The 15,235-nt window shown below is 62.9% G+C and overlaps 1 protein-coding gene across 2 annotated transcripts; it reads left to right on the forward strand.

Annotated features, from left to right (window-relative positions):
- The first annotated feature begins 1,077 nt into the window (after positions 1-1,077).
- On the forward strand, positions 1,078-15,127 carry TMPRSS13 (transmembrane serine protease 13). Of its 2 annotated transcripts, none has more exons than XM_085560286.1 (13): positions 1,078-1,267; positions 6,423-6,597; positions 6,775-6,936; positions 7,616-7,738; positions 7,816-7,945; positions 8,138-8,230; positions 8,306-8,349; positions 8,617-8,776; positions 8,859-9,031; positions 9,331-9,429; positions 9,655-9,797; positions 10,414-10,566; positions 10,669-15,127. In XM_085560286.1, exons 1-13 carry the CDS (start codon positions 1,247-1,249, stop codon positions 10,681-10,683), a joined length of 1,491 nt encoding a protein of 496 aa, XP_085416412.1. In that variant the 5' UTR covers positions 1,078-1,246; the 3' UTR covers positions 10,684-15,127. The 2 variants fall into 2 exon arrangements, with proteins under 2 accessions (XP_085416412.1, XP_085416413.1); XM_085560287.1 differs by having other exon boundaries at positions 1,079-1,267; positions 6,835-6,936.
- Positions 15,128-15,235: the final 108 nt, after the last annotated feature.

Below are 15,235 nucleotides of genomic sequence, written 5' to 3' on the forward strand. Positions count from 1 at the left end.
GAGCTGGATGAACGAGGGACTTACACTAAGAATAATGCAACGAGAAACCTGTGGCACCGAGGGTCATGGGTCTGGAAAGAAAGCACAGGATGAAGCCAGATTTCTCCTTTAATCCGGGAATTTCCACCTGTTTCACCTGAGTTCTTGGTCAAGCAGAGCATCCCCCAGGCTGTGCCTGCAGGGAAATCATCAAAGGAATTAAAGGAATTAAAAGGCCTCTAGAGAAACCAGAGGGAAACGGCATTTCATTTCCTTTGGAACAGGGAATTCTTGACTTCTGGGTGCCAGCAGCGAGCTTCTCCTGGCTGGGCACGGCTGTGCCTCCCCTCCCCTGCGCTGGGCTGGGCAGGAGAGCTGCGGGGGCACAGAGGGCAGGAAGGGGGGCTCGGGTGGGCAGGCAGCCAGGAGAGCAGCGGGAGCCGCGGGATGCTGTCGTTCCTGGGCCGGGGCTCCCCACCGGTCCTGCCCCGCACCCCCGCCGGCCCTGCCCCGCATCCCGGCCGGCCCTGCCCCGCATCCCGGCCGGTCCTGCCCCGCATCCCCACCGGTCCTGCCCCGCATCCCCACCGGCCCTGCCCCGCATCCCAGCCGGCCCTGCCCCGCATCCCAGCCGGCCCTGCCCCGCATCCCGGCCGGCCCTGCCCCGCATCCCCACCGGTCCTGCCCCGCATCCCGGCCGGTCCTGCCCCGCATCCCCACCGGTCCTGTCCCGCATCCCCACCGGTCCTGCCCCGCATCCCAGCCGGCCCTGCCCCGCATCCCCACCGGTCCTGTCCCGCATCCCGGCCGGCCCTGCCCCGCATCCCCACCGGTCCTGCCCCGCATCCCCACCGGTCCTGCCCCGCATCCCCACCGGCCCTGTCCCGCATCCCCACCGGCCCTGCCCCGCATCCCCACCGGTCCTGTCCCGCATCCCGGCTGGTCCTGCCCCGCATCCCCACCGGTCCTGCCCCACATCCCCACCGGTCCTGCCCCGCATCCCGGCCGGCCCTGCCCCGCATCCCCACCGGCCCTGCCCCGCATCCCGGCCGGCCGCAGCGCGCAGGTGTCGGAGCTGCGCCCGCAGCGTTGGGAAACCGGCGGCGCCGGGGCCGGGCAGGTCGGACAGGTTTGCTGCCGGCGCTGGCACTGACGTACGAGTGCCAAACAGCTCCAGCCCCGGCCCCGCAGCCGGCCCCGCTCGGCACCGCGCTGCTGCCATGGCCGTGCCGCAGCTCTGAGCCCAGCCCAGCCGCGACCCCGGCCCATGGACGGCAAAACCTCCCCGGTAAGTGCGGGCGGCTCCCCTCGGGCTTTGGTGGAGGCACCGGGCTCTCCCTCCTGCTCTCCGGGGTGTCCCTTCAGAGCACAGGAGCCGGAGGAGCTGCCTGAGGAGCTGCCGCCTCTGGCACCCCTTGGCACCGGAGGGAGGGCAGCCAGCAGCATCCCTGGTGCCTGCCCTGTGCCGGCAGCGTTGTCGAGGCTCCCGGGTGCTTTGCCACGCTGGAGCTGTGACCTGAGGGGACAACTTGATGCTGCCAGAGGGATCTGGTGCCGCTTGGTACGCTCCTGAGCCCTCCGGCACTTTCCGGCAGCGCTGCGCCGGTGGGCACAGCCCTGCTGCTCCCCTCGCCTGCTCTCCGGGCATTTTCCCTGTGCCTTTTTGGGCTGGGCTGACTGGGATCTGCTCAGCCCTGGATGTGGGGCTTTGCTGAGCATCCTGTCATGAGGAAAACATCCATCCCGGCCGGGCACCGGGCGAGGCAGGAGTAATTACGGTGCTGAGCAGCGCCGGCTGTGCCAGCGACATCCGGAACAAAGGCGGCGGTGATGGCGTGGATGGGGCTCCAGGGGAGGCAGAGCCAGCTCTGATACCATCCTCTTCCTGCCCCTTTGGGGGTGCCAGCCACGAGCAGGGCACAGTGGGCTCGTGCTGGTGTTGGCTGGCTCTGAGGGTCCCAGCTCTGGGTGGCTCCAAAGCAGGGTGGCATCACCGCATCGTGGTGACAGTGGGGCAGGAACTGGGATGGCCACATGCAGAGGCAGTTGCCCAATACTGGACAACCCCACTGGGCCACCTTGGCTTTGTCACTGGGGTTAAATGGGCCATCAGGAGTGCCAGGAGCCACCCTTGGCTCTGCAATGGCAGCAGCGTCGCTTTGTCTTTCCAGGTCTCTGTTTGCCCCTCTGTGGGGTGAGGCGAGCGGTGCTTCCTCAGCCCCTGGAACATTTCGGGTCTGTGCCCAAAGGGTGCCCACACTGGCACAGGATGAGCCGTCCCTGGCCACACTGGGCTGGCTCAGTCGACAGTCCCCTGCTCTTGCAAAGGGACACTGGGCTGGCTTTGGGGTTCCACTTTGCTGTGTGGATCGGGGGCTTGGCAGTGTCCTCTCGTCCTGCTCTGGCGCTGGGCTTTGTCCCCTCCCAGGTAGGCCCCACTCAGCCGTTGTCACCCAGAGGGACATGGGGCTCTCTCAGGCTGGGGACATCTGTCCCTGGCAAGGACAATGCCTCCGTTGTGTGCTGGCTGAGCTGCTCTGGGCAGACAATTGCTGCTTCACAGCCAGGTGAAGGAGTTCCCCGACTGGACACAGTGCAGCAAGCAGCTGGAGCTGTGCTGAGGGTGGGAAGAAGGATCTGAGGCAGCTCCTCCCCGCTTCTTTAAGCCCTCTCTCCCCTCTCCCCTCTTGATGCTCTGGATTTCTGGGAGCTCTGTGTCCCTCTGCTCCTCCAAGACGTGGCTGGGCCCCGGCTCTGGTTGCAACACCCAGGTGTTCCCCGGCTTCCGCTTTCCCTCCCACTCCGAAACTGCGGCTGCCTGCTGGCTGAGCCTCCAGCCCAGTCTGGATCACCTTTCCCCTGGTGATTTTCCTGGCTGCCGTGGGTTTGGGGGCCTTCTCCCCACGTCAGGGCAGGGAGCTGCAGGTCAGTGCACGCAGCAGCTCACGGCGCAAAGGGGACGGGCACCTTGCTGCTGCACCTTGCTGCTTGCCCAGCTCTGCTCCGAGCCTCGCAGCAGGGACAGGGTGTGAGGTGCTGTTCGCACCCCTGGCAGCTTTAGCAGAGGGCTGCTGTTGCAGACAGGCAGCATCCACTGTGCTCAAGGTGAGCAAAGCTGGCCAGGAGTCCCTGAGTGTCCCCAGGGTCCCTCCTGGCTGCCCTGTGTGCCACAGACAGGGGCTGGCTGTGCCCCCTCCCCACGGCTGGCAGGGATCGCTCCTGTGGCTGCTGGAGCATTGCAGAGAGGCCGTGGGGGAAAGGGCTCAAACCACAGCGGCGCGTGTGATCCGGGCTCGGCTCTGCCTCTGACTTTTACTCAAAAGCCAGCGAAGGATGAGTAAAGGTTTTGTGGGCAGGAGGCATCGCTCGCTCACCGGGGTCACGCGCTCTCCCAGCAGAAACATCTCTGCGAAACCACCGCTGTTTTCTCTGCTGCTCCTGCCCTGCACTGCTCACCCATGGTAGCACCTCTGCTACCTTTTCTGGCAGCCCACAGAATTATTTAGACTTAAGACTTTGAAGGAAATAAGCAGCTGAAAGTTCACCTGAGTGTAAGAAAGGGTATGTGCTTCCTGCTGAGGAGCGCTCAGAGCAGCGTGACCCATGGCACATTTCGGTGTTAATTTGGAATATTTGCACACTGGGGTGGGAGTGCTGTGGCATCCAGCACTGCTGGCTCCCTGGGGAAGCTGGGCTGTGTTCTCTGTGTGTGAGGGAGAGGTTTCTCCCTCGGAGGATTGCAGTGCTGCTGGTCTGATAAGCAAAGGGTTACAGCTGCTGCAGGGTGAGATGTGATACATCAGACGTGGAGAGAGCACACAAATGCCAGGGGGAAAGGGGATTTACAGAACCCTCACTTCAGCGCAGGCAGGAGTTATTTTCCCAGGAAGCATTCCTGGCATCCTGGCATCCCCACGCTGCTTTGCTCAGGACCTGCCAGAGCTCTGGGTGCCACCCGCAGCGGGCACTGGGGGTACCCGGGGATGCCCCACGATTCGGGTGTGTGAGAGCTGAAATCCCATCAGTGCTGTGACTGCTCAGGCTCATTCCAGGAGGGCACTGCAGGGCACCCTCCAGCCCTCCCAGCTGAGGGGAGGAAGCTGAGGGGCTCTCCTGGGCTCCCTGGCACCCTTGGGAGAAGGCAAGGCTGCAGCAGTGCCAGGAAATCTGGGAAACCTGGAGGAGATCCCGGCTTGTTCTGCTGTCAGGTGGGGAAGGGCTGAGTGGGGCTGATGCAGAGAAACAGAAAGTGCCTCTCTGGGCTCCTCCCCGTGCGCAGGAGCCCGGGGAGCTCCACACGGGTGGGGAGGTGGCTCCCCATGGCCGGGGGCCACCAGCGGTGCCTGTGCCAGGGGCCCGGGGGCTGGGAGGAGCTTTGTGCCGGGGGTGGCCCCGCACACGGCGCTGCTGGCCAGGGCGGGAGGCCTGGAGCCCAGGGTGCTGTGATCACTGGCTCTGCGGCCAGCCCGAGCAGGGCAGGTGTGTTCCCAGTGTACAGGGCAGGTGTGTTCCCAGTGTACAGGGCAGGTGTGTTCCCAGTACAGGCCAGGTGTGTCCCTGGTGCAGGGCAGGTGTGTTCCCAATGTACAGGGCAGCTCAGGTGTGTTCCCAGTGTGCAGGACAGGTGTGTCCCTGGTGCAGGGCAGGTGTGTCCCCAGTGCAGCTCAGCTGTGTTCCCAGTGCAGGACAGTTCATATGTGTCCCAGTGCAGCTCAGGTCTGTCCCTGGTGTGCAGGGCAGCTCAGGTGTCTCCCCAGTGCAGCTCAGGTGTGCCCTGGTGCAGCTCAGGTGTGCCCCGGTGCAGCTCAGGTGTGCCCCGGTGCAGCTCAAGTGTGCCCCGGTGCAGCTCAGGTGTGCCCCAGTGCAGCTCAGGTGTGCCCTGGTGCAGCTCAGGTGTGTCCCTGGTGTGCAGGGCAGCTCAGGTGTGCCCCGGTACAGCTCAGGTGTGTCCCTGATGTTCAGGGCAGCTCAGGTGTCTCCCCAGTGCAGCTCAGGTGTGCCCTGGTGCAGCTCAAGTGTGCCCCGGTACAGCTCAGGTGTGCCCCAGTGCAGCTCAGGTGTGCCCTGGTGCAGCTCAGGTGTGTCCCTGGTGTTCAGGGCAGCTCAGGTGTGCCCCGGTACAGCTCAGGTGTGCCCTGGTGCAGCTCAGGTGTGCCCCGGTGCAGCTCAGGTGTGCCCTGGTGTGCAGGGCAGCTCAGGTGTGCCCCGGTACAGCTCAGGTGTGCCCCGGTGCAGCTCAGGTGTGCCCGGTGTGCAGCTGGGCTCGCACCCCGTGCAGGACACTGGCCACGCCGGGCCGTGACTCACAGGTAGTGCCCAGGAAGTTCCAGCAGTGCACGGCCAGGGAGGCACAGCCACGTTCACAGAGCTCCAGCAGCCTCACTGCTGCTCCTCGGGGCTCCCGGCAGGAAACACGAGTGGGAGAAAAGGCAGCTGGAAGGGCGAGGGAGGCTCCCCCGGTGTCCCCGTGTCCCCGTCCTGCCCCAGAGCCGTGCTCCAGCCCCAGCGCTCCTCGCTGGCCCAGCAGGGAGAGGGATGGTTCCTGCTGATGGAGAAAGGTGATCTCCAGCAGTGCAGGGCCAAAAAGCAGACACAGGCTCCCAGAGGGATGTGCTGGAGCCCATCTCTGGGTGATAAGTGGTCCCTGCAGGGTGGTGGCTCCACTTCGTGGGCTCCCCTTCAGAAGTTCTCATTGCCCAGAATGGTTTGGATGGAAAGGGACTGAAGGCTCACCCAGCTCCAGCTCCATTCCATGGGCAGGGACACCTCCCACTGGACCAGGTTGCTCCAAGCCCCATCCATCCTACAAAAGGTAGAGGAAGCAGCATTTATTTTGGGATTTGTTCGCAGGCCCTCTCTGGAGAAAAATGAGAGGCTCTGGCTTCTGTCACCAAAGGAAGAGTGTATTTTGAGGAAAGGAAACAGATACATATTCTTTTGTGAATTCATGGATCAGGAGTGACACAACTGCAGAGCAGCATTCCAGGGTGCAGGACGTTTCAGGGCTTGGAAAACACCGATTATTAAGTATTACTAAATGACAGCTGGAAATTGCACTGTATTTTTCAAATGGCTAATTAAGGATGGATGCATAAATTGGGGCACTGGCCCCGTGGAACTGGGCCACGGCTTGACTGTCACGATGCCAAATACCCGGCTGATTGCTCGGCTCACCGTGATGGCTTTGGGAAGTTCAGCTGCCTGAAGGGGAAAACCCGGTGACAATGAGGGTTTTGGCCATCCTGGGTGGGCTGTGGCTCAGGTTCTGGTGCAGACAGAGGCACTGAGGTGTGATTCTCCGTGAGGCTCATGTTTCCGTGAGGAACAGGCTCGTTGTGGTGCCAGATCTCTGTGTTGCTTTCACCTTCACGGCTGGCAGGGTGGCAGCTGGGTGACTCTGGTGGGCAGCAGTCACCGCTGGTGACAGTCCCCTCTGCCCACAGACCACTGCCTCGCCCAGCAGTGTCTCTCCCAGCCTCCTCCATGCCTCCACGGTCGGCAGCATCTTCGGTGCTCGACCTCCGCAGCCTCGAGAGAACGTCCTGGGCATCAGCTTCAAACCCTACAGCCCCGAGTCCGGCCCGGCCCCGAGCCCCTGCTCGGCCTGCGAGAGCACACGTAAGGATGGGCTGGGGCTGAGCCACGGCCCTGCTCCCTCCCGGCGTGGGGAGGGATGGAGGGAGGTCACAGGGAGCCACGGGCTGGAGATTCCCTGGGGCGTGAGGGGTGTGGGGGGCAAGGGAGAGCACAGACCACAGGGCAGGCTGGGGTGTGCACGGCCCTGCTCTCCCACAGCCCAGAGGTGGGTCCCGAGGAGGCAGCTGCCCCCTGAGCCTGCCTGTGCCCTGCTGCCAGGATCCTCCATGTTCAGAGCTCCCTGCATGAGCCAGCGGCGGCTCGCGCTCGTCTTCTGCGTCTCCGTCCTCATCGTGCTGCTCGTCGCCCTCATCCTGCTGTGTGAGTGGGGTCCCAGCCCGGGGGGGCTCCAGGCTCCTGGAGGGGGTCTCAGAGGAGCTGGGAGTCAGCAGAGTCTGGGGATATCCACACTGGGAATTGCCAGAGGAAAAGGCCTGGCCCAGAGACAGGGATGTGTTCTTCCCGTTCCCTGAGTGCTCCTGACGCCTGGTGGAGAAGCTGAGCTGGGGAAAGAGCAAAGGAGATCTGCTGCCTGGGCTGGTGCCAGTGTTTGGGGAACTGGGGCTGCAGTGAGCTTTCCTTCTGCTGGGCTTGCTCTGGTGGGCAGCAGGGCACCCGGCAGCACCCACATTGCCCTCCCCAGGACAAATCATGGTCCGTAGGCAGAACAGGCACCGGGGTGTCCCTTCAGTCCTGCTGGCATCCAGCTGCGCTCTCCAGCCCGTGGGCTTGGAGCACTCACAGGCTGAACGCTTTTCCTGTGGGTGAAGGGAGGGGGGCGTGCAGCAGAGGGGCAGCACAGGGGGTGCTCAGGGTGGCCAGTCTTCCCCCAGCCCTGCGTCCAGCAGCTCCTCACTCTCGCTCAAACACACCTCACGCTCACACCCAGTGATGGGGAACGCTCCTGTGCCTGGCACGCCTCCAGATGCCCACCCAAGCGGGGCACAGCCCTTCACCCGTGGCCAGCCCTGGCCTCAGCGTGGTGTCCTCCCGCTTCCAGTCATGTTCTGGAGGTCGCAGACGGGCATCGTGTACAAGGAGCCAGCCGAGAGCTGCAAGGACAGCGCCGTGCGCTGCGACGGCGTCGTCGACTGCTCCCAGAGGAGCGACGAGCTGGGCTGCGGTGAGGCACGGGAGCTGGGACCGTGGGAACGAGGGGAGCCCTGGGAGCACCCCTGAACCCCCTGCTCCATCCCACAGTGCGCTTCTCATCCGAGGAGTCCTTGCTCCACGTCTACTCCAGCACCGAGAGCCAGTGGCTGCCGGTGTGCAGCAGCGACTGGGACGAGTCCTTCTCCAGGAAAACCTGCCGGCAGCTGGGATTCCAGAAGTAATTCCTGCAGGACGGGGGGTTCTGCTCGGCTGCTGGGGCCCTGCCAAGCCGCTGCTCTGAGGGCAGGGTCTGCTGGGCTGTTTTCCCCCTGGAAGGCGGCGTGTCCAGCGCTGCTCTGGGCACAGAGCAGGGACCAGGTGGTCACGCCCGGCTGGGGGGACCCTCAGCGCCTGTCCTCTCCCCTCCCAGTGCGTCCCAGACCGAGTACATCCCCCTGCACGTCTCTGGCAAGAGCCTCACGGTGACTGGTGAGCGAGAGACCATCCAGCAGAGCCTCAACAGGTACCAGGGTCACCTCTGCCCCCGTGCCTGGTGCCACAGGAACGGGGCTGAGGCTCTGGCTCCTCTCTCCCGCAGCTCCCAGTGTCTCACGGGAAAGTACGTCTCCCTGCGATGCACAAGTAAGGAGCTGGCTAGGACACAGCCGAGGGTGGGTCCCCTTTTCACAGCCTTGGGAGCACTTTCCCCCCTTCTCAGCCCAGGGCTGGGAAAATGGCACGTCTTCCATTTTTTCCGTCTTCCAGCAAATTCTCTGGGTGATAGAAAACCACCAGCAGTGCATTCCCTGCAATAAGCGTGGTTCCTGTGGGTGGTGGGGGTGCTGTGTGTGTCCCCCTCGGTGCTCCCCTTTCCCCGAGCGTTTCTCCCAGCCCTGCTGTCCCCTCCAGCCTGCGGGCAGAGGATTTCCGGCCGGATCATCGGTGGGAAGGAGACCTCTGTGAACAAATGGCCCTGGCAGGTCAGCGTGCAGTACGGGCCCATCCACATCTGCGGCGGCACCATCATCGACGCTCAGTGGGTGCTCACCGCTGCCCACTGCTTCTTCATGTGAGTGCTGCCGCCAGCCCGGGCTCCAGCCCGGCCCCGCAGCCCGGCTCTCACTCCCTGCTGCCCCATCTCGCCCTGCCAGGAACAGCATGAAGATCCTGGACGACTGGAAGGTCTACGGAGGGGTGTCAGACCTGAAGCAGCCCATGGAGGGCATCCCCGTGACCCAGGTCATCATCAACTCCAACTACAGCGACGACCACGACGACTACGACATCGCCCTGATGAGGCTCTCCAGGCCGCTGACGCTCTCAGGTGAGGGCTCCCAGCCTACCTGGGCTTGGCTGGGTGCTGGGTGATGTTTGGGGAGATGCACAAGACAAGAGGTGTGCCCTGGGAGCCATGGGGTGGTGGGGCTCTGCCAGCTGGAGCACCCAGCTCTGCCGTGGCCAGGAAGGGTCTGGCAGCCGCGGGCTCCGCTGTGCCCCCAGCCCCACGCGGGTGGGGTGGGCAGAGAGGGGAGCCTTTCCTGCGCCCCACGCTCCTCCCTGGCTGCGGGGCCGTGCCGGTTCGTGTCCCGGTGACTCACCCCTCGCTGCCATCCCCTCCTCCAGCCCAGGTGCGCCCCGCCTGCCTGCCCATGTACGGCCAGCGCTTCCAGACCGGCCGGTCCTGCTTCATCACCGGCTTCGGGAAGACCAGGGAGAATGAAGGTGAGGGAGGACCGCGGCTCCCCGCGGGCAGCTCCTGCCCCGAGCGCAGCCCTGCTGGGACCCTCGAGGGCTTTCCGCAGGGATAACTCCCGGGATTGCCCTGCCGGCTGCGAGGCTTTGCAGAAAGCCGTGGGAAGCAGCCGCTTCCTCCCTCGCTGGTGAGGGGCCGGGGGCGGTGGGGGGTGACGAGGCCCCCCCTGCCCCACAGCTCTTCCTGCCTTGCAGATAACACGTCCCCGAAGCTGCGGGAGGCCGAGGTGAAGCTGATCGACTACAAGATCTGCAACAGCGACAAGGTGTACGAGGGCTACCTGACCCCCCGCATGATGTGCGCCGGCTACCTGCAGGGAGGGAAGGACGCCTGCCAGGTGAGCTGGGGGCACCCCAGGGCAGAGCTGCCCGTTTTGGGTACCCACGGAGGGGTGTCTCCCATTTTGGGTGCCCACAGAGGGGTGTCTCCACACCAGGGCAGAGCTGCTCCATTTTGGGAACCCACAGAGGAGCATCTCCCATTTTTGGTACCCACAGAGGGGCATCTCCTATTTTGGGTGCCCACAGAGGGACATCTCCACCCCAGGGCAGAGCTGCCCCATTTTGGGTGCCCACAGAGGAGCATCTCCCATTTTTGGTACCCACAGAGGGGCATCTCCTATTTTGGGTACCCACAGAGGAGTGTCTCCACACCAGGGCACAGCTGCCCCATTTTGGGTGCCCATAGAGGGGCATCTCCCATTTTTGGTACCCACAGAGGGGCATCTCCTATTTTGGGTACCCACAGAGGAGTGTCTCCACACCAGGGCAGAGCTGCCCCATTTTGGGTGCCCATAGAGGGGCATCTCCCATTTTGGGTGCCCACAGAGGGACATCTCCACACCAGGGCACAGCTGCCCCATTTTGGGTGCCCATAGAGGGGCATCTCCCATTTTGGGTGCCCACAGAGGGTTTCCTGTGTCCCCTCCTCACTGCTCTGCCCCTCTGAGCCAGGGTGACAGCGGAGGGCCCCTGGTGTGTGAGGACGATGGCCGCTGGTACGTGGCCGGGGTGACGAGCTGGGGGACAGGATGTGGCCAGAAGAACAAGCCCGGAGTGTACACACGTGTGACAAAGCTCCTCGGCTGGATATACAGCAAAATGGAGGTGAGGTGGCAGGGCTGTGCCTGGGCAGGGCGGCCCTGCAGAGGGCTGTACCCCAGCCCAGCCCCTGGCACCTCACCCCGCTCCTCTCTCTGTCCCTGGCAGAGCGAGAACGACTAAGGGCAGGATGGACACTCGCCTGAGCTGTGCCTCTCCGCCTGGCACGGGCCACTGCCCCAAGCCGCTGCCAGGGCACGATGCCACCAGCAAGTCCCCACCTCTTTGGACTGTCCGTGCAGCCAGGGACCCGTGGCTGCCCCCGAACTCTGGAAACAGCACCTGCAAAGTGACCCTGCCCTCGGCTGGTGCCAGGGGTGGCATGGTGGGCACAGCACCAGCCCAGCCCGGGGGGACACAGCCCATGCCAGCGGCTGGCCGTGCTGGCTGGGGGACACCTCCTTGCCCCGTGTCTGTGGCTCTCCTGTAAATAGACCTGTCTGGACAGGGTGTGCGAGTGCTTCCTGGCAGGGCCGTGGCACACTCAGCGGGCGAGGGGCTGCCAGCAGCGCCCGTGGAGTGGGAACTGTCTCTTTTAGGCAGGTCACAGCTGTGCCACCCTAGGGTGCAGGATGTGGCCGCTGTGTCCACACTGCCACACCTCCGGGGCCACGCTGGCGGCTCTGCTGCCAAGGGGAGCCCCGAGCTGCAGATTTTCCTCCCTCTGGGAGGGGCGGGCGCCGCTCGCGTGTTTGCGCAGGGATTTAGGAAGTGCCTTTTGCGAGACGTCCCTGCCTGCGAGAGAAATGCCCGTTGGTTTGTTTTCCCATGCCGTGGCTCCGGTCTGAGCCGCCGCTCCCTCCCAGGGCTGCTCCGGGAGGGTTTGGCGGCGGCGTGGGGTGGTCTGTGCCCCGGGGGTGGCTGTGGCAGCTGTGACAGCACCAGCGGCAGCCAAAGGCCACGCTGGAGCGTGGCTCAGAGCAATCAGCCTCGCGGGCAGTGCCCAGCGTGAGCCAGCCCTGCATCTCCCTGCTGGCAGCTCTGCGGTGCCCGGGTGCTGCCTCCTGCCCGCAGGGATGGCACAGCCAGCCTGTCCTCCCTGCCCAGCAGGGACATTTCCCTCGAGGGAACAAGTGCCTTCATCTCCTGCTTGATGCTGGGGCACACCAGGAGATCCCCAGAGTGAGCAGAGCCTCCCTGATCCCCTCCCCAGCCCTGTGGTAGGCTGCAGGGGGGTTCTGTGGAGCCTGGCCACCCTGCACTCTTCTAATAAATGTTTTGGTAGTGTCCCACGTGGAGGTGGCTCTTTGGGATGGGCTGGAAAGGAAGCAGCAGCGTGCCAAGGTGCCAAGGATCCCTGGGGAGCAGCGCGTGGGGCTTGTGATGGAGTGGCCCTTCCTGCCCATCGCCCTTTGGGTGCTGCTCGTGGCTGGGGGAAAAGGGACGTTTTGAGTTGCTCAGGTCCTGGGAACATCCCCTGGGTTCCCAGCACTGACCACTTCCTCTGGGAAAGGCTATGGGCAGCTGTGGTTTGCGCTGGGATTTTGGGACAGCAGGTCTGGGCCGGTCTGGGTGTGCAGGGAGCACCTGCCTGTCCCTGGGGCCGGGGCTGCCACCCGCCCACCGCTGGGAGTTCCTGGCCTTGCTTCCCTCTGCGGGTCTGGGCAGTGCTGGGTGAGCTGAACTCAGACAAAGGGAGGGAGTCGGTGCCTTTTGGGAAGCGCCAAGTCAGCCCCCAATACAAATTGAATTGATTTCTTCTAAACCTGCCATCCAGCAGTGTGTCCCCCCAGGCCCACAGGCAGGTATGCTGTGTTTTCCCAAGGGATGAAGTTTTCTAAGCAGATTAGGAGCGATTATTTTCCCGTGAAGCCTGGCCACGGCTGTCGTGCTGTTCCCAAAGGCTGTGTAGATGAAGCAGACGCCTTAGGCACCGCTTTGCTTCCACTCCTGGGGGGAGCAGAGTTGTGGTGGGTGCCAGCCCAGCCCCAAGGAGCTCCTGGGACAGCCCAAGCCATCACCTGTGGCTCTTGTAAAGCCCTTTGCTTGTTCAGTGTCCTGCTCCAGAGCACCTTCCGAGCCAAGGGGTGCCCAGCATCGCCCCACATCTGCCTGGGCTGCTCCCAAGTTCCTCTGAGCTCTGGAGATCATAGGCCAGCATCCCAAAGGGACACAAATTACCAAAATACAGCCTGGCGGGCAGCACGTGAATTACCGCCCATTAGCCGCGGTTTTCCCGATCTCTCCTTTTATAGCTCTTTGTTCTGTCCAAACACATTTGTTTATGGGGTTTCAGCGATGATGTTTCTCTGCAAAAATGCTTTTCCTCTAGCTGGGGATTGGCTCCCTTCCCTGGTCAGGAACATCCTCACTTGGCACCAAGGGGCTTCAGCAGTGCAGGAGCTTCAGAGCAGCCAGTGCTGGGTCCCCGCTCCTGCAGGGATTCGGGACACGAGGAGCCACCGGGCCTGCTGGAAATGCTGTTATTGGGGTAAACACAGCCTATGGCTGCACACAGCTTTGTCACTGCTCCGCTCTCCCGCGTCCCCGACGGGACCAAGGGCGGCGTTGCCACTGAACAGGAAATTTCCAAGCTTGGCGTTATGGGAGAGATCTTAAAACTGGAGGGGAAAGTTCTGGAGAGCAAGGGGCTCTGTCCCTGCCCCAGGCTCTGCTGGAGCTAGTGGCAGTGTTCCTGTTCTCTCAGACAGCCGAGGAGACCAGCCCAGCCCTCTTGTTAACATAAATCAGCATCTCCTGCCTGGCCTCTGCATCACTTTTGGCCCAGTTTCTCCAGGAGGGAAGCTGGAGCTCGGCACAGCCTCTCCAGCAGCCCAGCTCTGGGGAGCAGATGTTTACCATGAGCGACTGCTGGAGCTGCTTTTCCTCTTCCCTTCCCACTTTCACATTGGGATCTCTAGTTTTCCTGAGTTTGTACAGGAAAATAAAATTGCTGATGATTTTTTTTTTTATTATTATTCTACTCACTCTGGGCAGCTCCTTGGGAATTTGTAAATAAAGATCCAAGGGAGGGAGCGCAGATCCAGCTGTGTCCTGGCTGCTGCTGCATGGGGCGTCTGTGCTTAGGGCTCTGCAGAGCTCCAGCGTGCTCGTTGCAGCCCCCAGGGCATGGTCACACCTGCATCTTTCACTGTGTGCTGTGGACAACGACAGCTGAGAAGCAGATAAGGTCAGAGAAGCCCAAAACTTGATTACAATAGCTTGATCCCTGCCTCACTCTTGGCAGGGAAACCAAAAGCCTTATCCTGTTATCCTTATGCATTAGAGGCACTTGATGTTTTCCAGCTCCTCTGTGTCTGTATCTCTTGACCCTTTGAATAATTGCCTTGAAATGCCAGTGCTGGTTTATTTTCTTTTTATGTTTTACTGGAAGCGGGGAGATGGCTGTGGAACGGCGCCGTCACTGCCTGATTTCTATCTCAGCTGCGTTGGAGTTAGCAGGGGATGAGCCAGCTCAGGGCTGACAGCATTGCTGAGGTGCTTTTCCAAGAAGAAATGGCTCTCCAGGGCAGCAGCCAGGCAGACAGAGATGTGCCAGCCTGGCCTGGGACAGGGCGGTGCCCACGGCTCTCAGCTGCTGCCTGGCAGTGCCACCAGCACGCTGTTCCCATCTGACAGCCTGCACCGAGCAAGGAGCTCCCTGCCCACCTCGCTCCTCCCAACACGCCTGGCTTGCGATGGGAAGAACTGGGGCTTGCCACAAAGCTCTGTGACAGGGCTTCCAGAGCTTCTCACAGGGCTTTTTGTCCAGCCCTTCTGTCACACCACGTTTGCCCTGGCTGTCTGAAGCCTGCCCTGCTTCCTGGCCTGCCTTGGGCCACTCCAGGTCTGGTTTTGTGCAGCTGCCAGATGCTGCTGGGCTCAGGGCAGGCAATGCAGGTATCAGGTCCTGGCTGTGCCTGAAACTGAGCCAGGCCAGGCTGGAGGTGGCCCTGCTGCCCACCCTGACCCGGGTGGACCCTGAGATTGGCTGAGTGTCGTGACTGAAGCCCTGTGAGCTGGGCCACCTGGCCTGGCAGCCTGGCGGCCCCTTCCCCAGCTCTCAGGAGGCAGCAGGACAGCAGGGCCTCTGTGCTGTGATGAAATTCATCTGTGTGTGTTTTCTGGGCTCCCAGTCTGCTCCTGGCTCCCCCCACACCCGGAGCACAGCTCAGGGCAGAGTCCAGGCCTGCTGTGCTGTGGAAAGGATGTTTCATAGCCAAGTGAGGGTTTCTCCTCCACACCTGCACCCTGCAGGCACCGTGAATGTTGTAGAACCCAGAATGGTTTGGGTTGGAAGGGATCTTCAAGGCCATCAAGTTCCAAATGCCTGACACACGTTCCACTATTCCAGCTTGCTCCAAACCCCATCCAACTTGGCCTCGGATACTTCCAGGGACGCGGGAGCCACAGCTTCTCTGGGCACTCTGTGCCAAAGCCTCACCGCCCACATAGGGAAGAATTTCTTACCCGTATCCCATTTAACCCTGTCCTCTCGCAGTGGAAGCCATCCCCTCTTGTCTCTCCAGTCCATCCCTTGTCCAAAGTCCGTCTCCAGCTCTCCCGGGGCCCCCTTAGGCGCTGAAGGGGCTCTGAGCTCTCCCTGGAGCGTCTCCTCCGCAGGCTGCACACGCCCAGCGCTGTCCGGAGCAGAGGGCCTCCATCCCCCTGAGCATCCCCGTGCCTTCCTCTGGGGGGATCTGGGAGCCGCCGGGGGCCGGGCCGTGCTGGCCGC

The sequence above is a fragment of the Lonchura striata genome, chromosome 24, assembly GCF_050655825.1.
Source record: "Lonchura striata isolate lonStrDom1 chromosome 24, ASM5065582v1, whole genome shotgun sequence".
NCBI classification, from domain to species: Eukaryota; Metazoa; Chordata; class Aves; order Passeriformes; family Estrildidae; genus Lonchura; species Lonchura striata.

Bases quoted from the DNA above. Each gene is read 5' to 3' on its own strand.
- TMPRSS13 (XM_085560286.1), top strand. From the start codon at position 1,247: ATGGACGGCAAAACCTCCCCG. The intron at 8,350-8,616 runs GTAAGGAGCTGG...TGTCCCCTCCAG, and splicing joins CGTCTCCCTGCGATGCACAA to CCTGCGGGCAGAGGATTTCC. The intron at 9,032-9,330 runs GTGAGGGCTCCC...CCCCTCCTCCAG, and splicing joins CAGGCCGCTGACGCTCTCAG to CCCAGGTGCGCCCCGCCTGC.